This window comes from Lissotriton helveticus, chromosome 9 (assembly GCF_964261635.1).
Source record: "Lissotriton helveticus chromosome 9, aLisHel1.1, whole genome shotgun sequence".
In the NCBI taxonomy this organism is placed as follows: Eukaryota; Metazoa; Chordata; class Amphibia; order Caudata; family Salamandridae; genus Lissotriton; species Lissotriton helveticus.
The window spans coordinates 248919496-248947454 of NC_136070.1; the positions used below are offsets into that span (position 1 = coordinate 248919496).

The 27959-nt window shown below is 47.1% G+C and overlaps 1 protein-coding gene across 4 annotated transcripts in view; it reads right to left on the minus strand.

The window, feature by feature from the left end:
• The window catches only part of ENTPD5 (ectonucleoside triphosphate diphosphohydrolase 5 (inactive)), a 372723-nt gene that overhangs the window by 104232 nt on the left and 240532 nt on the right, over window positions 1-27959 (minus strand). For all 4 annotated transcript variants that reach the window (XM_078659868.1, XM_078659869.1, XM_078659871.1 and 1 more), the window contains one exon: window positions 1270-1331. In XM_078659868.1, the coding sequence (XP_078515994.1) occupies window positions 1270-1331 (62 nt within the window). The remainder of the gene's footprint in view (window positions 1-1269; window positions 1332-27959) is intronic.

Below are 27959 nucleotides of genomic sequence, written 5' to 3' on the forward strand. Positions count from 1 at the left end.
TTTTACCGTCCGGCCAGGTCGCTTAGGTCTGAAGCCCTGTCCCTTGCGGTGGTTCCTCGCGTGAAGAGAGCCCGTATCGGTGGCCGCTCTTTTAAACTATTAGCGCCTCAGCTTTGGAATAAACTGCCTGTGCCCCTGCGTAGCATTCCCAATCTGTTGGCCTTTAGGAAAGGACTCAAAACCTGGCTTTTTATCTCTTAGTTCTGGCCCCTAGTTAGGTTTTTCTTCCTCTCTGGTTTCTTCTTATGTTATCTCCCTGTTGTGTTAGTGTGCAATTCAAAGCGTCGGGACACTCTTCTGAGTAGCCGCACGCTATACAAAACTTTTATAACATAACATAACATAACATAACATAACATAGCTGGACACGGTCAGTGCTGGTCATGCCGTAGTGCAGCGCGTAACTTAGGGGTGAAATTTGACAACTCTTCTTCTAGGGGGCAGGGGTAATAGGTACCCGATTTGGCCTGTTACAGATGTTTAAAATGTTCCTTTACCTTCTCCCTCTTACACAGCAAAAAATAGTGATCCAGGCCCTGATCACTTTTAGGTTGGCCTATGCCAACTCACTATACTGGGGTCTACCTGCCTACCTCCTGAGGAGATTACAGCTGGTGCAGAACGCCACCACCAGGCTGTTGTTGCGACTCCCTAGGAGAACGAACATCTAACCTGTCTTAAAAGAACTGCACTGGCTGCCCATCAAAGAATGTGTGAGGTTCAAAGGTCTGGTTCTGACACACAGAGCTTTCTTCCCCAAAGGCCCTCAATACCTGTCCAAAAAATTCACCCCTTTCCAACCACCCAGGTCATTCAGGTCCTCCAGCTCCTTGATTTGCTAGTGAGAATTTCTCGATTCAGAAGGAAAAAGTGGAAAGGTAGCTCATGTTCCTATTTGCTCGCTAGAGACTGGAATACACTCCCACAGCAACCTTGTGCCACCGCAGGCATACAGATCTTTAAATGTCTTCTTAAGACCTGGCTCTTTAGGGCTGCTATCTAGCACCTATTGTTAGTTTGGGATCAGACTTTATGCTATGTGAAGGGGAGCTAAGAATATTTAAGGAGTCTTTCTATCTGTGCCTCTGAGTAGCTGGATTAAGGGTTGGCCGGATCTTCGGTAAAGTTTATTGAATCTTTCATACAAGTGGGTATGGGAGGAAATGGTAGTGGCAAGCAAAAGTATACTATTAGGACAAAAAAGAAACTGAACAAAAGAGGTGAAAAATTCAGCTTGTAATAGGTCTTCCTGCAGTTTGTATTTCTTACCGCCTTCTGCTGAGACTCCCAATGTTGCGAGACGAGCGGCTTTCAGACCTAAACCCAAATAGCTGCAAATAAAGCAAGTGGTAAATCAGAATTATGATCACAACACCATCAATAAAGACACTTCAGTCACCCCGGTGAAGATTTCTCCCTTTCAAGCACCAGACAAGTCTCTGACAGAGCCTGCGCATTTTCTCTATTCCATCTTTCGCACACAGCAACCGAGATTAGAAAGCAGCTCATCATACACAAAGGGACAGGTATAAAACAATTCACCAGAGTAAATCCACTGCTTCACCAAGCATCTCTGATATTTGAGGACAGCAGACACATATTTCTCTGGAACTTTGCACAAAAGGCTTAGAGATCTACAAGTGGAAATTTACATGTCAAAACTATGAATAGTTAGTTGCCTAATGACACTTTGTGACCAAGAGCTCTGTTTTTCTACTTATGTTATCCGCTTCCATGTTAACCACCTGATGCAATAGGAGTCGGTGTACTTAGTAAATAGATTTATGACATGCACTTTCAGTGTTGGTCCTGTGTTTGTGTAAGTAATGTTGTTGTTTGGTAATCAAAACCAAGTTTTTGATCCAATTCCTCTTAAGGATGTGTCAATCAAGGAAGCTACTATTATTTCCAGCAGAGTGCGATATCTCATCTGCCCTCAAATGACAAACAGGTATACAGGGAGGTACGTGGGCAGGTAGTGGGAGACATCCTTTACATCGCATGTGATACATCGCATGCCGTTACAATGCGGTTGTTACAATGACTGCGTTGTTACATCGCATCCCCTTGCAACGCAAGTCGTTACAATGACTTGCTGTAGGGGGCACAAGGTGTTGGATTTAAAATCCAACACCTTCCCTACTGTTGCACAGACTGGAGTTGGCATAATAAATTATACTATTCAAACATCCACCGCCCCCTACAGCAAGTTGTTGTAACAACTTGCATTATAAAGGTATGCAATGTAACAATGTGGTCATTGTAACAACTGTATTGAAATGGCATGCGCTGTATCGCATGCGATGTGACATTGCATATTCGCAGGTAATACAAGAGAATAAGAGTGAAATAGGAAAAGAGAGATCGAGGGATCTTGGAGAAAGTGGACATACAACAGGGGAGACCTCTAACCAAGAGAACCCTTGCAGCTTAAAAAGCAACAAGCGTCGGTAAAACCAATAGGTTTGGTAACAATTGGACAACACTATATATTGCCCCTGGTTACCATTGAAAACAAAATCCCACAATAAAGCAAACAACACCTTGGGCACAACAATTTAAACCAAAAGAATGTGCCCTTATGTTGAATGGATTGCATTAGCAGAATCACAAACTGTACCCCAGAAGAAGAGTGTTACGAAAAGGTGTTTGTTGAGGTTAGCATTGTAAGTGGTAAATTTAAAAGGTATGCATGAATAAATATTGCACAGAATTTTTGACAAAGAGATAGTATTTTCGTTGAATCTTTAAGAAAGCCTATGCCCCTCACTGCAAGTGTGAGGGGAATCAGGTAAGCTATTCAGGACATATGGTAAATACCATTACCTCCGGGTCAGGTATTTACCATGTGTGGTAAATAACTCCTATTCTGAATCCGCAACATGATAATGAGATAAGACGCATAATACGTTTTCAACACACCAAAATTCATATGTTTTGCCTCGTTGCCAGAAAACTGCAACCCCCCCTCCCCCAATGCCAGCAGGTTTGACCTGCCAGAATATATCAAGGGAAAACAGAAGGAATGTTCATTATCACACGACTACTAATTCAGATCCGTTGTGTAAACTCTTGTTTGAACAGAGATTGGAATTTAGCTCCAAACTTGTAATGAAGACCTTAGTGTGTCCATGTATTTATTTGGCGAACAAAAAACACAGACAGACCATTCAACATGTAAACAAATTAAGGTGCAAGAGTAATTAGTGGATAGAGCTTTCTTTACAACAGGCCATGCATCCCATGCGCTTCCTAACAAAAAAAATCTATAAATCAGCAATGAAAATGTATGTCAAAGAACAAATACTAGATTGTGTTGCATCTGTCATCTAAAAAAAAGAACTACTTATTTTCTCATCACCAAAACCTAACGTGGGAACACAAATGGGACAATGTAATCATCCATGAAATACCATGCTATTGAGGGACAGTCCACTTGAGGTATAGAAAATCATGAAAAACACATGGAAGGCAGTGGATGAGGGGGTCTGACCCAAAGTCCCCTCACTTTGAAAAAGTACAATAAGTAGTACACTATTGATGCCATGCAGTCCTCCAGACAGATAAAGCTGTTCATAGTTAACCCTAAAAATATTTTTTTTGATAGAAGGAAAAAGAAAGCTATTACACAACTAAATATCAACAAAGTACACCTTTCAATTTTGTGGTGCAGTCATGCGATGTAACTTGCACCACCAGCATACTAGGTTAACCTAATCCCACCTATGGGACTATTCTCCAGGAAATATAATGACATTAACAATTTCAAGGGTAACCACTAATAATTATGGATATCTGTTTTCAGGTGCATCATAAAATGAAAACTGTATGAACGCATTGAGTGAAAATATCCAATTGATCCATCATAAAACCACTTCCAAAGAGCACATTAACATATAGGTTCACCTGCCTATTTATGCATGTTCTAAAAGTTGTACCATCTCTTTGATCATAAATGATCATTAGCAGCTAATACCTAACTAGATATATATGGCACATCATCAACTAAATGATCTAAAGGCATTCATAAGTGCTATTATCCAATCCAAACAGCATCTATTGCACCGACTACCATGACACCAAAGGGTGTGCCAGCCCTACCAGTAGTAAAATGTGTGACATTCAAAAGATGCAAACATCTCTGGAGCAGGCACTTACTACTGACCTACTGCACCTGCTTATGAACTCTTTCAAAGTTAATTAGTCCTAAGCTATCCTGGGCTCTGTTACAGGAAGAAAGCAACACAAGTGGAAAAATAAGAACTTGTATTAACATGGCCATTGCAAGGATGAAGACATGCGCCCATTAGGGTACACACACAAACTTTATATTTCAACAGCTTTATTGGATTTTGAAAATATACACAAAGGGTGCGCCTACGCACCAAAAGTAATTCAAACACACCTGTTTCCATCACTCTTCACTGTCATCTGGAACGTGTAGGTTGACATCTGTTAGTTAACCCTAAAGCTCTTAATCTTCATGGGCAGGTTAGGTCTCTATAGGCTCTGCGGAGGAGTGCTAGATAGAGGTTCATAGCCTATTTAATTTATAATGTTTGCCTGCCATATTATAAATTAATGTCTCATGACCCAGTAACACCCACATTCTCTGTAGCTGCTGATGAGAAGTCAGAACTCACTGCTCTCCCTATAGTGCCAAGATGGTCTGTTTAGGAGCAAGGGGCAAGTAAGATGGCATCCTACCTCCACTAGCATGGAATGGGTACACTCCCTCTAAAGTTATCCCCATTATATTAGCTAGCTAGATCTGTGCCCGAAAGCTGAAGTGATGGTCTACAGTATATTCTCCCGAAGTGTACAAGCTACAGACAGGTTCAAAGTATGTGTATGATTGTGTCAATGCCTATGCAATGCCTACAGCTTGCCTTCGATTCTGAATTGTCAAATGTATGTAGCCAGATTGGTGTGTAGTGCCACCTGTATAGAACTTCATATACCCGCCCCATGCATTTTGGGCATGGTTAATGCCTTTTATAAAAAAATATCTCCCCACTGCTTCTGGACAAGGGAAATACCCAGGTCTCCCCCATTTTGATTGGCAAGGGGTTTCCCTACACTGCTGGTGTGTGTTGAGAGTCCCATAAATGCAGATTTATGAAAGTACGTTTTCTCAGGTGTCTCCATCTAACATCTTTTGTATTAATGTACCTCAGATCACTGCTTTTACAGCATCACACACTATTCCTTTTCCTACATCACCCATGACATTCAGGGTAAGGTAATCAATTATTTTATTCTTGACCTCATGTACTGCTGGTGGGAAATTCAGCAGATGATCGTTTAGTTGCCAGCCCTTGCCTCACTGTTTCTTGTCGACTCTGTGCTACCGAATGGCTATGAACAGAGGGCTATTATCCAATAACGTCAAACTGGTCAACCTCTTCTTCCTTCTGTAACAAACATTTATCATGTAGTCGATACAGGTATATGTTTGGTGGGCAGCTACGGGGTGGGACAACTCATGCATAGAGGGTGTCCGGTTAATACAACCATCCATGAGTCCCATGTCCACCAGCAAAAAGGTATCTTCTTTGACCCCCTGAAAGCTCAGGTGCTCCCACTAACCTTTGTTGCGACTTAGCTCATAACTAAATTAAGTTCTCTTATTAATAGTGGGTAATTCATGACACCAACCAGCTACTGAATGCTTTTTGGGTCTCGCTGGTAATGCATCCGAAGGATGCATGTGTCCAGCTGGAGACGTATAGTTATCAGTCTGGGGGGGAAGGACGGACAAGAAAGTGGTACGTGCTTTTTTCCTGGATTTGTGTGCGCGTACGCGCACGTTCCGTCCTGCGCCGCGCCATGCACTTCCCTCCCATACTCCTAACGCGCATGCATGCACACAGACACACACACGCGCGCACACGCACTTACACAGACACGCAGGCACCCAGACACCCAGACAGGCAAGCCCCTCCTCCTCCCCCACAGTCACACACGCATACACACAGACTTCAAGACACACGCACGCACGCTCACACACATACACAGCCCGCCGCGCGCCGCCGCGCGCGCGCGCACACACATGCCCCCCCGCCCTCGCAGGCCAGCAACAAAGCGAAGCCCCACTCACCGGCTTCCTTGGTGCAGCGGCTCTCACCGGCAGCAGGACTCTTCCTCCCTTCTTCGGCACCGGGGCGCAGGGTAGGCTCCTGCCTGCTCCGGTGCTCCAAACAATCGCGGCTCTTCCGTGGGAGGCGGGGTAGGCTCCCGCCCTCCTACTTCCTGTTTCCGGTTGTCCCGCCCGGCCTGCCTGACTTCCTGGTCGCAGGCCGGTGGCGCGAGCTCTGGACGGACTGCAGCACGCGAAGATTTCCCTGCCCTCGCAGTTGTTGTAAGGTAAGAGAAAACTGCAACGAATGCTTAACTTGTTTACATTGGGGGCTCTCACATCTGTATCCTTGTGTGTTTCAGTTGCCATTGCTTCTGCTTACAGGTTTCAGAAAATCATGAGTTACGTGCCAATGCCAAGCGCGCTTTTCCGGTTTGGTCATTTCTTCAGTAGGCTTATGGTGTTGATTTTGATTTTACTGTGCAGTGTTGGAACCTTTTTTCGAAATTAAGATATAAAAAAAGACTATTATGGTGAGACGTTTCAGGAGGCTTGCGAATTCTCAGCAGTCATTGAAGAGAGTTTAGGAAAAGAATTGTGGCCTTTTAGAGTAATGAGAATTAGCATCAAGGAAGAAGTTGATCCAACTAAGTGTTCGTCCTTCACGAAGTTTGGCATTAATTTTCACCCATTATGAAGTTTGGCATTAATTATTCATTCAATGTTGTCTCTGCTAATTAGCTCAGGGACCTCCGCTCCGTAACATTTTGTGAACCCACAGATTCGCAAGCAGAGGACAGGGAATAGCGATTCGATTGAAGTGCACCGGTTTTCATAAGCACTTTGTCCACCTTGCACGCCTGATGCCCATCTGCTGAAGTAGGAGTCCAAGCACAATCGGCCCTTTCTATGCCCCAGCACCACGTGACTACTCTGGTTCAGCGCGTGAGTCTCGAGCCTTCGTCAAATCCACCAGTCAGAACGGAAGCGTATAACCCCCTCACTAATGGCCGCATTTCCTCATTCCGGGTAAAATGTGCTCACCACGCGCACATCTAATGAACGCATTCGAGCGTCTGGCAAATACTCTTACTGAAATCATCAATCAGCGATTTAAGCCGACGAGCTCATTTGGTACAGCAGAGACCCAGTTAAAGCTGTTACTTAATGCAGTCATTTTAAAGCGCCTTCCCCCCCCTGCCATATGCTCGCCCTCAATTTATGAATGGCGATAACATATCAAATGCAGTTAAGCAGCTTTTCCGTTTGCATGAATTCTGAGGGCTTGGTGTTTCGTATCTCCAGCGACCATGTAAATACAAAACATATTGCATTACAAATGCTATAGGTATCACATTTGCGAAAGTTATAACTATTGGCATTGTAAATGACAAAGCTATTAATTTAGGTATTTAAAAAAAAAAACATAAATAAAAACTTTGCCATTTACAATACCAATAGCTCAAACTTTCCTAATGCGAGACCTATTGCATTGCAAATGCTTGTTCTCAGGAAGACTTCATGTCCTGCATACAGAGAACAGAGAACAACCAGTAAAATGGGGTGACCCTCCCAGTGACCATCCATTGCCACCTATCTCTCTGCCCGTTCTGCTTTAGTGTGGTGCTCTACGAATGCATGCTTTGAGTTTAACAAAACCGCCACCCTTGTTTTCCTATTTGGTGCTGCTGCATTGCTGAATTGAATCAGGAAGTGTTTGGAGCGGAACCTATGCTGATCTGAGTTAGGTAGTAGGTGAGTCTCCTGCAGCATGCAAATATCTGCGGTTAGGTGCTTTAGCTCTCCTTGAAATCTTCTAAACTATGCATCCACTTCGAGGGACTATGCCGTTGTCATACAATATACAAAGTGATTCTAAGTCACATTAGTTTAGAGGGTCTAGGTTATGCTGCCTCCTGGAATTTCAGAAATGGTTTCGGTCAACTGTGGGTGTGGTAGGTAGCGCAGGTGAGGTGGGTGGCCAACCAGCCCTCTTTACCTCCCCCTAATATTTAACTCCCCGTTCTTCCCCCTCACTCACGCTACCATATCTCAACTCGAAAAGTTAAATCAAACAGAGTTTGGAGCAAAGTCAGCTCTCACTCTTACCATTTCAAAAGGCATCCAATCAGGATGGAGTACTGTTACCTCCCAGGTCATCTATAGATCGTCCATGGAGCATCAGCCATATATATAGCCTAGATATTTCCTGCTGCCCGGCCTGAACTCAATGCCCCCATTGCCCTCAGCTTAAAACAGAACTATACCAGGCACCTTGCTCCATACCTGGTGATCCTGTCCGCTGATTCAAATGGTCTGGGTTGAGATCCAGAGTACACCAACATCCATCTCCCACTGGCACCACTCGCAGTTCTTCTGGGCGACCCAGGTGCTGATAGAATCTTTTCCACGACAACCCCGCAGTGCCGTTTCATTTCCCATCTGCTCTCCGCGGCTCGTTTGTGCGTGTGCAGATGCGGAAGCAACCACTACCTCCTTCTTTGAACCTGTATTGGGGAAGGTTCGGACGTTGTATGCTATGGAGAAATTGATAGCTATTCTCCGAGCCGGGTGGCCAAATCTGATGTTATATGGCATCCCTTCAGTACTCACATCAAGCGCCTACAGAGGGCAGGAGGACTTCATATGACTATGTCCAAAACATTGCGTGCATCTAATATTCACATTATGTCCTCATCCGCTTCTGAGGAAGGCTTAGTTGAAATTTAATTATCATGTAAACACTGGGAGGAGAAGATATGTTGCTTTGGTATGGGTGTATGTAATAGCAAACATATGTCATTTTTGAGTGAGACTTTTTCCGCATCGTGGAATGGTACGGTGTCATGTTTCTTTGAAAATGCAAAATAAAATTGTAAAAAAAGAAAAAAACTGTTTCTGTTTAATTACAGACTGTGCTAAATCGACCATCTCAGCGCAGTGACCTCTGCATTTTTCACACTAGGGCACTAAAGAAGATTTTTCCGTAATATGCCAGCAAATCTTCAGAAAACGCCTGTCACTTCTTTAGTGATGGCAAAGTGACTACTGCAATGACCTGCTCTTTAATGCTCTCCATTATGTAATGAACAAACAGCAAACTTTGCAGAATGCAGCACCTCAACTGCAAATGAATATTCCAAAATATCATTCTGTTTCTGAATGCATTAAGGAACTACACTGGCTTCCCATAAGACAGAGGATTTTTTTCAAGGCACTCGGCATTGCTTATAAAGCACTTAATGACCTAGGACAAACGTTTCTCCAAGACTGCTTTAAATGGTACATACCAGGCAGGAACTTATGGTCTGCATCATCCACATTTTCTGTGGTGTCTGGGTTTAAAAGTTCTGCTTAGGGAGGCAGAAGCTTTGCATGGGAAGCAACAAATGCTTGAAATGCTCTGCCAATATACATCAAAACATCTCCTAATCTTCTAGCGTTCAGGAAATCTTTGAAATAGAGGCTGTTTAAAAATGAGTAGGTTCTTTCTCCATTAGAGTTCGGGCTACTAAAGAAAGGAAAAAAATAATAATAATTAATAGGTTCATCAAATGAAAAGAACCCAACAGCGGACCTTCCAATCTGCACCTCAAGGTAGTTTCGATTGTTCAAGAGTCCTGCGCAATATCACTACAACACCGTGTGCTGTGCCCGTGTTCCAGATCTTTAATCCATAAAGAAAAGGGAGGTGTGCCAGGTGATAAGGTCCAGTCAGTCTGGTTATTTCAAAAACCTTTACTCATACTTTTTCTTCCATCGAATACAATTCCTCATAAAACAAACCGCTCAGCCAACGCGTTTCGTTCCAAACCGTGGGAACTTCGTCAGGGCTTGAAAGATAATATCGGTAAGTTCAATCTTCACAGAAAAATGGATAAGCCTTATTCCAACTCCATGTGCCGGAAAAGCTCACAATTCCTCAAGGCATCACCATGCCCGTTATCGAATACCCTGATACGTATACCCTGATACGTATTCTATTTGCAACACAGGAGGAAGGAACAGAATACGTATCAGGGTATTCTTTAACGGGCATGGTGATGCCTTGAGGAATTGCAAGCTTTTAAGGCACACAGAACTGGAATAAGGATATCCATTTTTCTGTGAAGATTGAACTTACCAATATTATCTTTCAAGCCCTGACAAAGTTCCCACGGTTTAGAACGAAACACGTTGGCTGAGCTCCATCTGTTTGAGAAAGCTAACTTTAACTGCTTTCCTGTCACTAGATGCTGAAAAAGTGTTTGACAGGGTCAACTGGATGTTTCTTTTTCATGTGTTAGAGGTGATTGGTCTGGTTCCTAATATGATCGCTCGGATAGGAGATAACTATTCCCAGCCAACAGCTAAAGTACTGGTCAATGCCCTTGGATTGGCAGAGATTCTATTAAAGAGGGGAGTACGGCAGGGATATCACCACTTTTATTTGTCATGGCAACTGAGCCCTTAGCAGTCTTTATCAAAACACATCCAGGTATATGGGGGATGTTTTTTGGGAATGTTCTGTATAAAATACACCTATTTGCTGACTATGTCCTATTCACACTAGTGAAACTGGAGCAATCGGTCCCTAGAGCTATGGGCATTTTGGAGACTTATGGGAAGCCTTTTGGCTTCAAAGTGGTCCTTAAAAGGTCTGAGATGCTAGGTGTGGCCATAAGTTGGAAGAAGACTCTCCTCTGTGATTCCCCCATGGTGCGCCCCAAAGAAAATTAAATACCTACGGATTTCTATAACACCCAAATATGGTAGATTATATTTGTGTAACTATCTGAGGCTGCTTAATGCCATTATTAATGATCTCCATAAATGGAGCAACATGTTTCTATCATGGGTGGGTAGAGTAGATGTAGTAAAGCAGAATATTCTTCTTTACCTCTCATAGGTACTTACCTGAAACTGAAATAATTACCCTGCAGAAAGCTATTGATACATTCATGTGGGGGATCAAAAAGGCACAGGAATAAAAGAATCATTAAAACAAACAGGCACTCATGTGGGTTGGGACTACCCAACATCAGAGTATTAACAGGAAGCATACCTCTGAATCCAATTTGAGTGGTTTTTAAGCAAGCCTGAGCACCGCTGGATCCACGTGGACGCAGCATTGGTATGCCCCACTCCATGGGCTGGACCCTGGCTAGCAAAGAAAACGAGACCCCAGTATGCGGACTCACAGAAATGTAAAGGCCTACAATGAAAGTGTGGGACATGGTCTTGAGACGCTGAAAATTGATCACTTTCCCCTCTCCCTTTGTGCCGTTGGTGGGCAATCTAGATTTTGCGCCGGGAATGCTGAAGTAGGAGTTATTTATTAAGGCACTAAAGTATCCTGATATTCCTCAGAATCTGGAGGATATGTATAATTATAATCACAAGTTGACTCTGTCAGGGGTTATTTTCAGTAATTGTTTCTGATTGGTGAAGAGGCCAAAAAAAGGTACTCTTTATGATCTGGCAGTCGTGGAACAAATACAGAGGAGACTTATGCGATCCACTTTCTGAAGAAGAAGAGGATAGCTCAGAAGATGAGGAGGAGATGGGCGAGTAGGACCTTAGGGTGTGGGGAGGAGCTAAAAGAAGGATAGAGAACCGGGCAATAGGGGTAATGGGTGGACTGCGTTCGGGAGGGATGGGATAGTACTTTGGGATCTGTGCACCGGCTGGTGACCCTATAGCAACATTGCTCTGGCTATAACTGACTATCTGTTAATAATGAGTCTACAGTTTTGTTTGTAATTTTATAAAAGGAAGATGAAGTACACTCGACGTAAGAAATTTTTTCTGACTGCCATGCGTACTGATGCAACGCACGCTGCCGGACCGGTGGGTTGTCGGCTAACTAGCTGTGTAACGCTGTAATTGAGCTATTACGTACTATTCGACTGCATTATGTTACACGTAATATTGTAATGTACTATTGGCAAATGCAAATAAAGTCTTTAACCCCTTTAGAGCTTGTAAATAAACCTCCCCAGTGCTGCGCTGTCCATTGGAACTAGTGCTGAATGGACGTCCAACGGTCGTGCGCAGCACTGGGGAGGTAGTGGCCGTGACGACCGTTGGCCGACGGCAGCAATTAAGGGGTTAAAAAAAAAAAAAAAAAAAAAAAAAGGTACTCTTAATGTACGTTAATGACCAGACTAGACACACGTTCATAGAGGTCCACGATGAGTGGACTATATAATACATCAATGATAAGTTATGCATAATACGAACTGTGTTCCACAATGCAGTAATATATGTGGTGGGGTAGTGCTCATGAGGAGTACACAATAAGTGAACACTAAATAATTAATAAACCTGATTGGTAAGCATGTAGCCTAGTGAGAACTCAGTTGCTGTCTGGATGAATTATATTAGCACCCAAGTTTTAACAGATTACTACATCAATGCATCAATTCTGTATAATGTAGATATTTCGACCTGTGGTATATAATTTACTTTAGAACTGGGTCTTCATCAGAACATGTATGGTGATTATACCCTATTTGACAAAGAAATTTGGAGGAGGGGAATGTGCAAAAAATGAGTAGAAAAATTATCTTGTTCAAACATGGGACTCACTTTCAATTATTGGAGCAATGTCTTCGTCACACAGGGTGTATCCACAATACATGCTCATGTTTGAGACCTGGTTCTCAAGCAGTTTGTTTACCACGCGTCGACCTAATTGATGCCTGGATGTAGTAATCTACGACCTGGAAAAACGTTTGTATTAATACAGTGTGCCTATAATACAATTAAACTCTCACTATGCTATGTGCTTACCAATCCTGTAAAATGTTTAATTCAGTATTTACTATTTTTCACTACTCATGAGCTGTGCCTTGCCACATATATTACTGTTTTATGGAACTCCGTTCTTCTGCATTAATTATAATTGATGTATTATATAGCCCACTTATTGTGGACCTCTACAAATGCGTGTCTAGTTTTGTCATGAAATGTAATTGAAGAGTACCTTCTCTTGAAACAATTTCTAAAAATAACCTCTGACAGAATCAACTTGTGAAGGATATATTTGAGCGTTGGTCAGAGGATGGGTTCTGAATGCTCTGGGATTCACTACTATGATGTGACGTTGTGACGTCAAATCCTTTAATCATTGTAAGCTTTGAGTGAAAGTCCCTTCCGTCTGTAACAGCTTCCGTCTGTAACAGCTTGCAGAATAGAGAACTACTATAAAACATTTTGATTGGATGGCATATCACACCTTCACGACAAATATATTTGGTAACCAATATGTTACATGTGTTATGGGCATTTCATATACTGACAATTATCTGGAAGGAGATCCTCAGTCATTTTATACGAGTGGTGAGATGCCCAATGAGGCTGGTTTCATCAACCATCATACTTAATATCAGTCCACCTGAGATCAAAAAGTACCTGAGGTCTAAAATTTCGGATACAGAGGAATTTCCTGAAAGTAAGCATGGACAGGTAGGTAAAAGACTTCAAGCAACGTATCCTCTTGCTTGTGGAACAACATGTAATCCTAAATGTGAGGATTTGGAAAACCATAGCAGACAGAACAATCTTCGTATTGAGGGAATGCCCTGAGAATTGAATCAAGGGATATGAGCAAATATGTCTCCACCTTCTTTAAATCTTTTTGAGTGTCCAGACACAGAACCCACCCTTAAAGGCAGAAGCCACAGAACCTCCCAAGTGCCTCAAACAAACAAGTCATGGATACAACTCAAAAGGGGGGGGGGCTATCCTATACAATGGCCCACATTTTTAGCTTCCCAACCTATCTGTGGTGAGGTGACATAAGCTTAAAAAAACTTTTGACCAGTTATTGATTTTCTATGCTCTCAGAACATTAAGCACAGAGGAGGTCCCCATTTCAACTTATTTTCTACTTGGATGGACAAAAATGGGCAATACCCGTTTTAAAAGACGCATACATACTCCCCAAAATAGAGCCCGAAGACAAAGTTGACCACACCAATTTCCAAATGTCATCGGTGAGAGGACATTGAACTTTGGTCAGATGCAGCAAGACCTGGAACAAGCCGCCGCCTGAGGAAGTCAATGCCAGCCACCAGAGAGTGTTGCAGCACCTATGGTTCTCTACAGAAAGGTCCTCAGACCTGGTAGAGACAACAGTTTTGCCTTAGGAAATAAGGACAATCCCAAGGTATAGTTCTGTTATTTTTTTTTTTACAATTTTATTTTGCATTTTTAAAGAAACATAACACCGTACAATTCCACAATGAGGAAAAAGTTCACTCGAAAATGAAATGGCAAGATTACGTGTTTTGCTTACTGGAGCAGGGAGAGAACCCATTCCCTGCAGCCACCATGAAGGGGTCCAGAAAGAGTTTGGGCTCCGAACAATAAAACTTCGGTCAGAACAGTTGATTTGGTCCCATCATTTTAATATTTCTTTTGTGTTTCCTGATCCTTCTGTACAGACTAGAAGTACCTCTACCCCAGGAGAGGGCAAGAAAGTGGCAGAATCGGTCAAGGAAGCTCTGGACCAGTCTCTTAGCTCCGCTCCTCCAACTTTACAAGGAGCAGCTGAATCAGACTTCTTGCAGTTTGATAGTTGGATCTCTAACTCGTTAGACCACCTTTCTCCCTTAAAAAAGCAGGAAGCAGGGGGGCGTGGCCAAGATGGCGATGGAGTGAGACGCTCTTTCGAGTCCCTCCGGCGCCAAGCCCAGCTAAGCTAAGCTTTGTCCCAGCATCAGAGGCGGCCTGCTTTTCACCCGATTGGGACCTGCAGTGACCCCCGGAGTGGAGGGGTCCGATCCGGAGTCTCGGGTGCGACCACGGTGACCCGGAGGTGGAGATAGCCGCGGCGGCGATATGCGGCCTAGCAATCCCCGGCTTTGCGTGCAGAGAGGCACCGGACTTCCGGTCCGCGGCTGAGCGGAGCGAGTACTGCCAGAGTTGGGACGAAGACGGAGCGGCCGACCCTCGCCGCAGCACCCCTACACCCCACTGAAAGCGACGAACAGCGGGGAGCGCTCACGAGCAGAATCGGCGGGCCATGGTGAGTGCGGCGGCCTCGGGGCTTCACCCCCCCCCCCCGACCCCGCTTCGGCAAACCTGACGGTGCGGGCCGGACGTGATCTCCCGCCCGTATCAGCTCCTGAGGCGCACCCTGCAGAGGAGTGGTAGTCGACGGAGGTCCTCGCTTGATTGGAAGAGGTCTAGAGGAGAGCCCCGGGACCCTTGTAGCTCGGGTCTCGTGCCCCCGGACCTGGGAGCTCGGCGGGCTCGGGCCCTGGGCACAGCGAGTGGAGGAAGGGGACGCAGGGGTAGCACTGCGGCGGAGGGGACTCCAGATCTTTGGGCTAACGCCTACCCCGCTCTGGGGAGCTGATCTGAGCGAAGGGTAGAGGTGCATCGTGGCCGAAGAGTGGATATCGTACAGGAGGTTCAGCAGCTAACAGGGGCCCCAGCACCAGCACTATCTTTTCCCCCAATCCGTCCCTGAAGAGCCCAGGAGGTTGGGACGGCCCTGTTGGAGAGCAGTCCCCTGAGACTCGGGCGCCTGGGGGGGACCTCCGGAGGGGACCCAGCGCCCCCTTGCCTGCGCCACGCCTCTGCCCCTGAGGTGCTGGTCCATCCCGGAGGTGACCTTCATTGGGGGCCAGCTGGGGAGCAGTGTAACTCGCCTAGTGAGTGGCATGCGCTGTGCGACGACGGCTGGCCGCGGCGGAGCCGGACATATGCCGGGACCGTGAGCCTGGGAGGTCCCATGCCCTTTGGACACTGGCAGTGGAATCGGCGCCGCACCCCCGGTGGTGGAATACCTGAGGCGGACGCCTGAGATACAGACTGAGACCTGCCCTTTGGAGACCCCGACCGAGAAGAGACCGATACACAACCTGCTTTCACAGCGCTAGGGCTGAGGAGACCTTGGGGATACCGGAAAGGTGACTGCTACCCTTCCCGGAGGTGTTGCGATGTCCTCCACGCTGCGCAAGGGGAAGCATGGGAAAGATGGCGCAGCAAAGAATCCTCAACAACCGCCGTCCCCCAGACCCAGCGTATCGCCCAAGAACTCAGACGATGAGGCCCCTGCAACCAAGGCCTTCATGACGGAACTCTTCGCCTCTATCAAGGAGGACATCAGTGAACTTCGCGCCCAGCTAGCGTCGGACCTCCGTGAAGTGCGAAGGGACGTGGACGGGCTCGGAGAGAGAGTGGCCACGTTGGAGGACCACGACTTGAACGTGGCAAACAATGTTTATCAGCTGCAGCAAGATATAATTCGGCTCACGGAGCAGAACTTAGATCTTCAGGCCCATACGGAGGATCTGGAAAACCGTTCCCGCCGGAACAACATCCGTATTCGGGCGGTACCCTGGGACGGAGAAGCGGGCGATCTGCGGGGTTATGTCCAGGCTCTCTTCTTGCAGGTTCTGGACGACGCTGATATTCAAGACATCAGAATGGACAGAGTGCACAGGGTCGGTCTCCCTAGAAGAGGTGGGGGGCCGCCCCCGGACATCCTAGCCTGTGTGCATGATTTCCAGCTGAAGGAGCGGATCCTACGGAAGGCGCGAACTATCTCTTCCTTGCAATTCAGAGACCATCATCCGCAGCTGTACCAGGACTTGGCGGCATCGACCCTCCAGAAGCGACGGGAGTTCCGCCCGGTGACCACCTTCCTCCGGGAACGCAACATCTCCTACTCATGGGGGCATCCCTTCCGCATCATCTTCCGGTGGGAGAACAGACTTGCGCAGATTCGTTCTCTACAGGTGGCAAAAGAACTGTTGGGGCTGGATGATGAGACTCCCTCGCAGGAGTCTGGCAGATCGCCGCCGCGACGATGCAGGCGCTCTTCCTCTTGGCAGAGAGTAGGCCCGGCCACGGATCGTGGGAGACCTGATTGTGCGGCTAGCTTACAGGAGAGAGGGAATGCAGTAGCCTCGGCGACATTGGCGTCGTCCCAGCAAAGCTCCGGTGCCGCTTGATCTTTGAGCCGCCGGCTGGTTGGTGCCGGAGGGGCACGTGATGCCAGGTACCGTGGGTCTCAGTGTACTTTTGGAGAAGACACCCCGTACCGTGGCCTGTGGGGTCCCACCTTGGACACCACATCCCCTACCCCAGAGGACCACTACGACCTGTTCCCCGATGGGACTGCTAAGTAGACTTTTCTGTTTTTGGTTTGGGGCTGGGAAGGGGGAGGGATGGGAGAGACCTGGAGGTCATTTGAGGGGGGGGACTGTTGGAATCCGCTTTTGAGGGTTGTTGGGGTTTGGAAGAGTTGAATGCGGGCGGGATCATTGAAGGGGAGGTGGGGTTGGGGGTTGGGGTGGTCGGGTGGGTTGTTCGAAGTGGTGGTGATGACAGGAATGGGTGGATTGTTGTGAGTGCTGACTCTGCTGGGGAGCTCTTCCCTGATTCCCAGGAGTTGGGGTTCTACAGAGGTTGTACTTCGCCTTATGCTACTGCTGCCCGCGACATTGGGAGGCTCTTGGGGAGCCCCGGGAGTGATGGGGAGGAGAGAAACTTGAGGCTGCAGGTGGAGGCGGTGGGGTGTATCGGTGAGAGGAGCGCTGAGTACTGGAGGGGCTGGGGAACTTGGGCTGGTATGCTGGTGGGTTCAGGGAGGCGCTTAGTTGTGATGTCTGCAGTGCGGGTGAATCTACTTTTTCTCTATGCCACTTAATGTTGCTACTTGGAATGTGAAGGGCCTGAACTCTCCGCAAAAGCGACAAAAAATTTGGAAATACCCGACTGATCATCAGCTTGATGTGGTGGGCCTACAGGAAACCCACTTGGCGCGTAGGGATGAGCTCTGTCTTAGGCATAGGCACTTTCCGCTTATTTATAGGTCCTCGGCCACCACCAAACAGAGGGGTGGCCCTTCTGTTTCGAGCGGCCCTTCATTTTCAACCAATGGGGATGCAGAGTGACAGGGAGGGCTGTTGGTTGATAGTCAAAGGACTGCTGCATGAAAGGATTTGTACGTTTGTGGTGGTGTATGCTCCTAATTCAGGGCAGAATAGCTTTCTACAGGATCTGTTTCGTAAAATTGAGAACTTCGTTGAGGGTCATTTGATTCTCCTCGGAGATTTTAACTTAGTGTGGGACAAAATCCTGGATAGCTCAGGCACTCTTAGGGCTGATGCCGGCTCATTCTCCACGACCACGCAGCGTAGGATTGGTGAAATGGGCCTGATTGATAGTTGGCGCGTGCTGCACCCCCACTCCCGAGACTACACTTTCTTCTCTGCTGTCCACCGCTCCTATTCCCGGCTAGACCATATCTTTCTAAGCCAGGGCCTCCGGGGCGATGTCCGCGACTCCAGCATCTTTCCGCTCTCAGTCTCAGATCACAGCTTGCTGGTCCTTGGGTTGCGCTGGTCGGCGAGGGGAGACGGATTGCGCAAATGGTATTTCCCTGCTGCTTTAATCCGAGATGACACTTCTTGTAAGGCATTGCGGACGGCCATCCGAGATTTCTGGGCCCTTAACCCGGTTTCGGACACCTCTATCTTCACTACTTGGGATGCCTGCAAGGCTTCCTTGAGGGGCACATGCCTCGCCCTAAACGCTAATCTTAACAAATTGCGGAGAGCGGAACGGGAGGCGCTGGAGGCTGAGCTGGCCTCCCTGGAATCGGCGCATAAATTAAACCCCTCCCGACTCACCCTTCGCCCCCTTACGGCGGTACGGGGGAAGCAGAGGGCCCACTACAACAACAGGGCGGAATTTACCCTACTGCGGCTGCGCCACACTTCATACGCGCAGGGAGACAAGGTAGGGAGACATTTAGCCCGACAACTTCGAGACAAACGTGAAAGAGAATACATTGGGAGCATGCGGGACGGAGCGGGAGACCCACTCCACCGGGACGAGGAAAAGGCAGCCTTGTTTGGCCGCTTTTACGCTGACCTCTATAGAAGCGATGATCTCGATCCTGAAGCGCAGGGGTGCTATCTGGCAGACTTATCATTACCTCAAGTCTCTGCGAGCCGGAACGAACTCTTAACGGCCCCCTTCTCCCGGGAGGAAATTCTAGACGCCATCAAAGCCCTGAAGCCTCACAAGGCGCCGGGGCCAGACGGTTATACCGCCCTCTTTTATCAGACATTCTCCACAGAGATCTGTGACTACCTAGTTGATCTCTTCAACGCGATGGCCGAGACGGGCGGCATCTCCGGCTCTATGGCCGAGGCGGTGATCTCGGTCATTCCTAAACCCGGGAAGGACCCCGCTAGTTGCTCCTCCTACCGACCGATTGCCCTTTTAAATATCGATGCGAAACTGTATTCAGATATTATTGCACGACGCCTCCAAGATCTGATGCCGATCCTCATCCACCCGGATCAGTCGGGCTTTATCGCGGGACGACAGACCCATGATAACTTGCGTCGGGTGATCCACCTGATCGAAAAAGCCAATAGATTCCGCATCCCAGCGGTGCTGGTGGGATTAGATGCGGAGAAGGCCTTCGATCGGGTGGATTGGGGCTTTTTGTTTCGTACCCTAGCGGCCTTCGGATTCTCGGATACATTCATTACGATGGTCCGGGCGAACTACAGTACTCCCCGCTCCAGGGTGTCTGTTAATGGGCACTTGTCCCCTTTTTTCTCCCACTCCGCGGAACTCGGCAGGGCTGTCCCCTTTCTCCTCTGCTCTTTGCGCTGAGCATTGAGCCTCTAGCGTTGGCAGTGAGGGAGCATGAGGGGATTCGAGGCCTCCCCTTCACAGGAGAGCAACATAAGATTTCGCTCTTCGCGGATGACGTTCTACTGTCTATAGAGGAACCTGCTCGCTCGCTCCCACACGTCCAGCGGGTCCTGTCCGAGTTTGAGGAAGTCGCCGGATTTAAGGTTAACTTTGGAAAGTCGTACATCCTAAACCTCACTCTGTCACTGGCTGAAATTGAACGAGTGCGGCTTATGACCCCCTTGTCTTGGGCGACCGGCTCACTCCTGTATCTAGGGTTCCACTTGACGCCTACAGTAGGGGGTCTATTCTCTGCAAATTTCCCTCCGCTGCTGACTTCCATACGGGCTGACTTAGCCCGCTGGAGGCCCAAATACATCTCATGGCTAGGCAGAATACACGCCATTAAGATGGTTCTTCTCCCTAAGTTCCTCTACCTTTTTCAGGCCCTTCCCATACCGCTGGATCTAGACTTTTTTAGACGCCTCAAAACTTTGATGCTCCGCTTCATCTGGCAAGACGGGCGCGCCCATTTCTCCTTTTTTACATTGCGCCGATTACGGTCAGAGGGGGGAGTGGGTCTTCCTGATATGCACAGGTATTATAAGGCGGCGCAACTGCGAGTCCTCGTGGAATGGTCCCAGCAACTCTCAGAAAAACACTGGCTGCATATGGACAGGAGTGTCGCGGGTCGGTCCATATGGGATCTGGCTTGGAAGCCCAAGGGAGATGGGCCAAGAAATGCCTATATCAGTACCCCACCAGCACGGTGCTGAAAATATGGGACACAGTCTCGGGCGATGATCGTTGGACGACGTTCCCGTCGCCCTTCACCCCCATTCATTTCAACCCGGCCTTCCCCCCCGCATAGCAAGAGGGCCCCTTCCGATTGTGGCGCGAGGGAGGCTGTCGAGCACTTACTCATCTTTTCCACGGTACCGTTCCGCTTACCTTCGCTAATTGCACGAGAGACTATGGGATCCCCCCGTCTGAGAGATATCACCATCTCCAGCTCCTCCACTGGGCTACCTCCGCTGGGGTGGGCGATGCAGCTACGAGGCCGCCCTCCACCTTCGAGGCCTTCCTCCTGCGCACCGCCACCATGAAGGGGGCCATCTCCTTTCTCTATAAGCTGCTGCTCACTACGGCAGCATCGCCCCGCCCACGCTATATGGGACATTGGGAGAAGACGCTCGGAAGAGACGTCCCTGATGCCGAATGGGCGAGCCTCTGGCGGGACATCACGGCGCATAATCGCTCTGTGGCACTGCGGGAAGCCCATCTCAAAACAATGATGGACTGGTACTTGTACCCATCCAAACTGCACCGCATCTTTCCGTCCACATTGGACTGCTGCTGGCTAGGCTGTGGTTTCCTGGGGGACTTCCGCCACATCTGGTGGGACTGCCCGATCATTCGCCTTTATTGGGAGGAGATTTTGTCCCACCTCAAGGACATACTTGGCTATCCAATATCTACCTCAATGGAACATGTCTTACTCGGACTTCGGGACCCGGACCTTGAGCATCAGACAAGAGCCGACAAGCAGATTCTTTGGCTCTGCCTTGGTGCTGCTAAACTCACCCTTGCGGCAGCATGGAAGACGCCAGTTGCTCCAGCGATCTCTCTCTGGCACGCGAGACTGTGGAGACTCCTGAGTGTGGAACGAGTGGCGGACATCTTTCTGGGAAACTTTAAGAACTTCATCTTCCGCTGGGGCCCTCTGGTCCGCTTCCTTTCATGTGGATTGCCCTCGGCAGTCTGCCCTTCCTCAGTGCGCGCGCTCCACCTATTCCAACTTTAATTGTGCAAAGTTGTCTGTATGTATGAATGGCTGTCATCACCACGGGGGGTGGGATGGGAGGGAAGGGGGGGGTTCTTTATGGGTTGCTCCTGATGAGCGTCACCCATGGCACCTTTAGAAGGGCTCAACACTTATGCATGAGTCAACTCGCTTCAGTTCCGCTGCCCTCCTTGGCAGGTCTTCGGACTTTGATTTTGCATTGCCTAAGCTACGCTACTGTAGAGACTCTCCCTACTAAAGTGCTCTGCCCATATGTAGTCTGTAATTCAGAAGTGTCGCTCGTTGTACTGCTTATTTTGTGTTATGCAAACTGAAAAATAAAACTTTTACAAAAAAAAAAAAAGCAGGAAGCAAAAAGAATGAGGCCGTCTGCACTCTGGCTTTCCCCTCTCCTTAGAATGGAGAAAAGTCTGTGCAAAAAATTAGACCGCAATTGGAGGAAATCGTATGATTCCAATCCAAAGATTCTCTACAAAACAGTGCTTAGAAACCTCCATAAAAAACTCACCATATCAAGGCAGAGGCGAATTCTCCAAAAAAGTCTTTAAGCTACTAAATTCCTTTGTGTCACTCGAAGGGAGAAAAATGGCAATCACCCCCTCTGATAAAAAGGCTATCAGTCTATTTGATGGGAAGGTTCCAAACTTAGCAAGCACAAGGAGATGATGGACAGAGCACTGAAACTTTTCAGACACTCACCCCCAGTCACAGAGCTGGGTTGAATCCATCATTGTACTTTAGCTCACTTCGCCACCCCAGTTCAGACCCAGCTATATGCAAATCAGCCTTGATCCTGTGCCTCATGGGAACAGTCCAGCCCGAACTGCCAAGCCAGGTCTTCCCTAGACTGGAAACAAGCATCCTGGGACCAGTTTCAGGGTAACACCCCTCATCAGCCAGGCTAGCTTGAATCCTGTGGCAAAGTGAGCAAATGTATACTCTTCCTTGCCCGAGTCTCAGTCAGAGACCTTAGTTATTAGTTCGGTTGATATAGAGTATATGGAAACCATTCCTTGTGCTTCTTCCGGTCATAAGTCAATCTTTCATGAACTTTCCCCTATTTCTGGAGAATGCTACTTGAATGAGTTATTAAAATGCAAATCCGGTTCTCCAGACAAAATCTGCCCCGCATAACTTCAGACTTATGGCTCAGGACTTTAACCCTTGCTCCCTGAAATATGGAATGCCTAGGTAAATATTTTTTCCTTGTGTTGGAAACTGGCATTTCTTCTGCTGTTGCTAAAAAAAAGCCTAATGTAGACAAGTGTGCTGTACAATTGTAGGCCACATCTCTCCCCCCAGCTCCTGAAAAGATTCTGGTGAAATTAACCAATCAACAACTGTCCACTTTTGTGGAGGACAAATCTAGTCTCCATGTTTCGCTGCCAGTTTTTCGGACAGGTTCTAGCTCAAAGACAGCCCTTCTGGAGGTGGCAGAGTTAGTCAGAGAGAATCTGTACAAGAGCACACCTTTTATGGTGTTGCTCCTTAATTTGTCAGCAGTGTTTGACACGGCTTCTGATGCTATTTTGTTGAAAAGACTTAGCTGTCTTGACATTCAAGACAAGGCTATTTTATGGAGGGTAAATTCCAATGGGTGCACTTACACCTGCATTTTTCATCTCCTATACCACTGATATGTGGTGTTCCACAGCGATATGCTCTGAACCCACTCTTATTCAATCTTTACTTTCCCCCTTGGCGAATCTCATCAAATCGGGGTGTTAAGGTAGTGGTGTACGCTGATGACAAAATTGTTTTTTTTCCTTCCAAGATAACACGGAGGCAGCTTTATACAAGTTTAAAGAATATCTTAGAGGTGTTGTGGCTTGGATGGATGCACATTGTTTGAAACTAAATTATGACAAAACTGAGGTTTTGGTTTTTAACCAAAAAAGCTGCCCACTTCCTTCCCTTTGGTGACCTCCTGAACACAACACTCCTCCTAAGCCTACCTCTTCAGTTAGAAATCTGAGCATTATTTTTTATTCCACTCTCTCCTTTGCAGCTCAAGTTAAACAAATTGTGTCTGTTTTCTGAAGATGAAAATCATAAAGAAGTTTCTTTATCTGGTTTGTGAAAAGACTAGGAACATAGTAGCTCATTCTTTACTCGCTTCTCTCCTGGGCTACTTTAACAGTCTCTACCTTGTTCTCCCTGCATATTTGATATGCAGACTTCAGTTAATCCTGAATGCAGCACAAGACTAATCAGGAGAGTCCCGAAGTGCCATCATATTTCTCCACATTTGACACACCTACCCTGGATCCCGTTTGAAAAGCATATTAACTTCAAAGCTTTGATGCTGGCTTTCAGGGCTTTCCATGGGGAGGACCCATGTTATCTGTTGAATAATCTCTGAAACCATCGCTTTATTTATATGCTTACTGATCATTTGGCCTTAACTTTGTACAAGATTTGGGATTTTCTTGAAACATTATCTGCTGCTTTTGCTAGAAGTGCTCCACCTTATAGGCATGTTTACAAAACATCTCTGCCGTGGGTAAAGGAAAGACTTTTTCAAATTCTCTGTGGCCAAGACATCAATCTAGCTCTTCAAGGCACTCACTCTTCATAGGGCTTTCAAGGAACATGTGAGGTAATGTTGTTTGGCAGTAGTTTTCAGTTCAGCTTCCAGGGAATGTCTACGGCATTTCCCAATTTGTCGTAGTTTTACCTTCCCCACTATGCACTTGAATCTGAAACCCACTTTAAAGAATGCCAGATTGTATAAGGGTTAACCTCACCTGTATCATTATCATCAAAATACTGATAATCGCATCCTTCAATGTCTATTTGAACAACCAATATTTTAGTAGAGCTTTATCAAATTTCCAAGTGATATGCCTAATGCCCACACAATAGATCTTCCTCCCAGATCAGCATTGCATGGTCTGACCCTACTATTGTAATTGTGATGGAGATTGTCATATTTACTAAGCCAAGACCTGGGTACCGCGCATAAGATCAAACTTTAAATACAATCTATAGATGTGCAAGAAGAACATAAACTCCCTCTTGTTTGGATTTCTGACCCTCCAAACGCCTCTGGTCTTCTCTTTTCATTAAGGAATTCTAACCCGAGCAACATCATCTTCACTGGCAGAGACCCATTCACCCAAGGCTTCCATCTATTTAGTGACATCTGGGAGACCAGTTGCAAGGTCTGCCTTTAGGGCCTGCATTTGATTGTAACTATTTTGGCTATTTTAAGATGTATGTCTTCCAGGCAACTATACACTCTTCCTTTATAACAGTGACTTCCCCCTTCTTGGTTGCCATATTTATGGTTTAAATCGGTTTATAGATTTACAATATGTACCGCCTACATCCAACAGATGGTGGACACAATCAGCAAAGGTGAAAACAAAAATAATGCAACAAATCTCACGTCCCAACAGAGGACATCTTTCCTCCCCTCGCTCAACACCGCCCGCTCTTAAGTCACTCAGCGTCTTCTACAAAGTGTGTCTGTTTCAACCATTAGGGAAATGTACTGTTAGAACCCCAGAGTGACTGCTGTATGTAGTGAAATAGCTGTGCAATATCAGGGAGGGATAAGAGAGGACGCAAGGCACCGTACTCTCAGATATTTGGGACAGGAGAGTTCTCTATACTCCTGAACGATACATGGGCCCTAGGTTTTCTTGAACATGGGCTCTCTTCCCTCTAGTGTAGCAGAGATCTTTTCCATCCCCAAAAGGTACCAAAGGTGGTGAAGCCATGCCTTATTGTGCAGGAAGAGCCCCTACCCTCAAAGGGCAATGATTGTCTGTTTGGCTGCGAAAAGTGCCTGGACGATAACTCTCTCCCTATGTGAGAGCTGTGGGAACATGAGTGCATATGGTAAACCCAGAATGGTGTAGGGCGGGAAAGGAATATTGGTGTGGAACATTTTGTTAATGCTATGCCAATCGGTAGGTTCGGAGTTTTGGGCAATGCGACAGGAGGTGAACGAGCGTACCCAGCACTCCCTTGTTCGCCATATTAAGTCCATTTGGAGGTGGGGGTCAGTCTTTTAATTGGGGATATGTTTCTCTATGTCCCAAAGGTCACAAATTCTCTTTTGTACGGAGTGGAAAGAATGAATTCACTCCTTCAGGCCAGGCATACCCAGAGTGTACTCATGATTGTCTCCTTAGGTGTTTATGGTAATTATCGCCCAGAAAAGAACATTTGGTGGTCAGCTCTTGGGTAGGTGGGAGCGTCTCCTTCCAAATGAGGTGGGGTTGATCTCCTCCTCCCCTAGGCTTGCAAGGTAATTATTTGTTTGTTTTCAGACTGAACTCATGGAACAGGTGTCTTCTTATTTGTCTACATTAAGGTCCCCAACTATGGCTTTTGAACAGATGGACCTCACCCCAAGAGGCACTGCAAAAAAAGAATGAGCTTTTGGCTGGGCCTCAATACTAGTTTATCAATTGTCTCCCCATAGAAGGGGAGGTAGTATGGTGCTACTACAACAATCTGCCTAAGCTAGGCATTCAAGCTACCTTCCATTGGTCTTTAAACAGTGTGGGCTGCATTCCGCTCAACTTTTGCTGTGCTCGCATCACTCGCAGGGTCTCCTCACCAGCTCCACTCTTGCCAACCTGTCAAGGGATTATGTGAAGCTGGCATTGTTTTCAATATTACGAGCTGCTCACAGGTCTCAGGAAGGGCGCCATCTCTTGCGCTCAGGTTTCAAGAAGGAGTGCTTTTTGCAGCAGATCTCGAAGCTGGATCCTACAGTGGGGACACCACTTGAAGCACTCCGCCATCAATGTTGATTATTATAACCAGTCCTGGAAATCTCACGCTGCCGTGGCCCGGACTTTAAGGGGACTCGGGCCGGAGCTCATTAGTGGGACATCGCTTGATCCAACTGCAGGGCATTCCACCCTAGATGAATCCATTTTAACTGCTTTAATTCCCTTTATGATCTCCTGTAAAGCTTATATGAGGAAATATCTGCTCATCTCCTTCACAGGCCAAGTCTTCTCAATTAGATTCTGCTTGGTCCGTTGCACTTTTCTTGGCCCCCTCTCTCCAAGGAGGTCTTTGCTGCAACATTTTGTTTTATGTCTACCTCTGTTCTCTCTCGCCAGTCTGTCACTATGGCTCTTGAAGTCATGAATGGCTGGGGCCAGTGCCAAGGCACCAGCACCTCTGTTTCCAAACATGGGCGAAGGCCAGTGTATTAAATGCCGTAAAAATGCAAAGTCTGTAATCTAGCAAGCCTTTCCATAGCCCAGGAGCTACTTATCCAGGGTCTATGACTTACTATTGAGTCTCCTGTTGGCTAGGAGAATGGTACACCTTGGTGCAGTTCGTCCAGTTTGGGCTCGATTGAGTTAATATCTCTCATGAAGAACACAGATTATTGGGTTAGAACCATCCCTCCCCACTGAAGTCTTTGTCTGCATAGTGCTTTGAGGCCAGGATGGCAATGGTTTCTATGCACTGACGTCCCTCTGTCTGAGGTCTCTTCCTGGGGTTCTATATCCGGGTAGTTCCTCACATATGCACATCCCAATCGCCCATCACCCGGCTGCCCGAGGTCAGGCCAGCGTCGCACAACAGTTTGTGCAGCTTCAACTAAGCTATTGGTGAATGCGTGAAGGCCTGTTACGAGATCCTTGCAGGGCCATTGGTCACGGCTCGAAGTCCCTACTGTTCATCCCAGCTACATACTGGCAGCCTGTCTACATTCAGCTCATAAGGTCCTTCTGCCACTGCTGGATGGGACATTTCTTCAGCCTCCAGTCTAGTAGAGGGTCTCCTGTTTTTAACATTACATGGTGGGGCCCTTCGACACTCGTTTCTCTCTCCTTGGTGGCTCTAGGCCTGGAACACAAGGAACCGCTATAGATCAGCATGCTGGTGGACCACCTCCCAGAGACCTCCACCTTCGCACTATATCAAAAGTCCCACAAGCCCGCTCACAACTTACTGCCTTCCCCCTGCGTATGGTCGCTCCGTCCCCTCATTGCCTTCATCGGCACTCCTCAGAAGCCCAGCTCCTCTCAGGTGCTGCAGAGCAGTGTCCCAGCCCTGCTATCTTTGTCACATCACCCCCAGCACACTGCACTGGTCCAGCACCTCGGGCCCAGTGCAGTTTCAGGCAAGTTAGCGATTCAGTGGTCCAGGCAGCCCTCTTTTGCCAGAGCTGTCATGCGTGATCATGCGCCATTTTAGCTTGTGGCTGCTGCAGCACCTCAAGTCTCAAGCCTGCCAAGATCTAGGGATACAGCCACATGGGGCCTCTGATTTAAACTTAAGCTGCATTCATCCCTGGATGGCTAATGTTACGAGTGGATATGAGAGGCTGATCCTGGCAGAGACAGAAAATCAGGTGGCTATCACCTCAGCCAGCTTGGCTATACCTCCCACAAAGACACTTAAAATAGGTGGGTTAACCGACTGAGATGCCAAATACGTTTG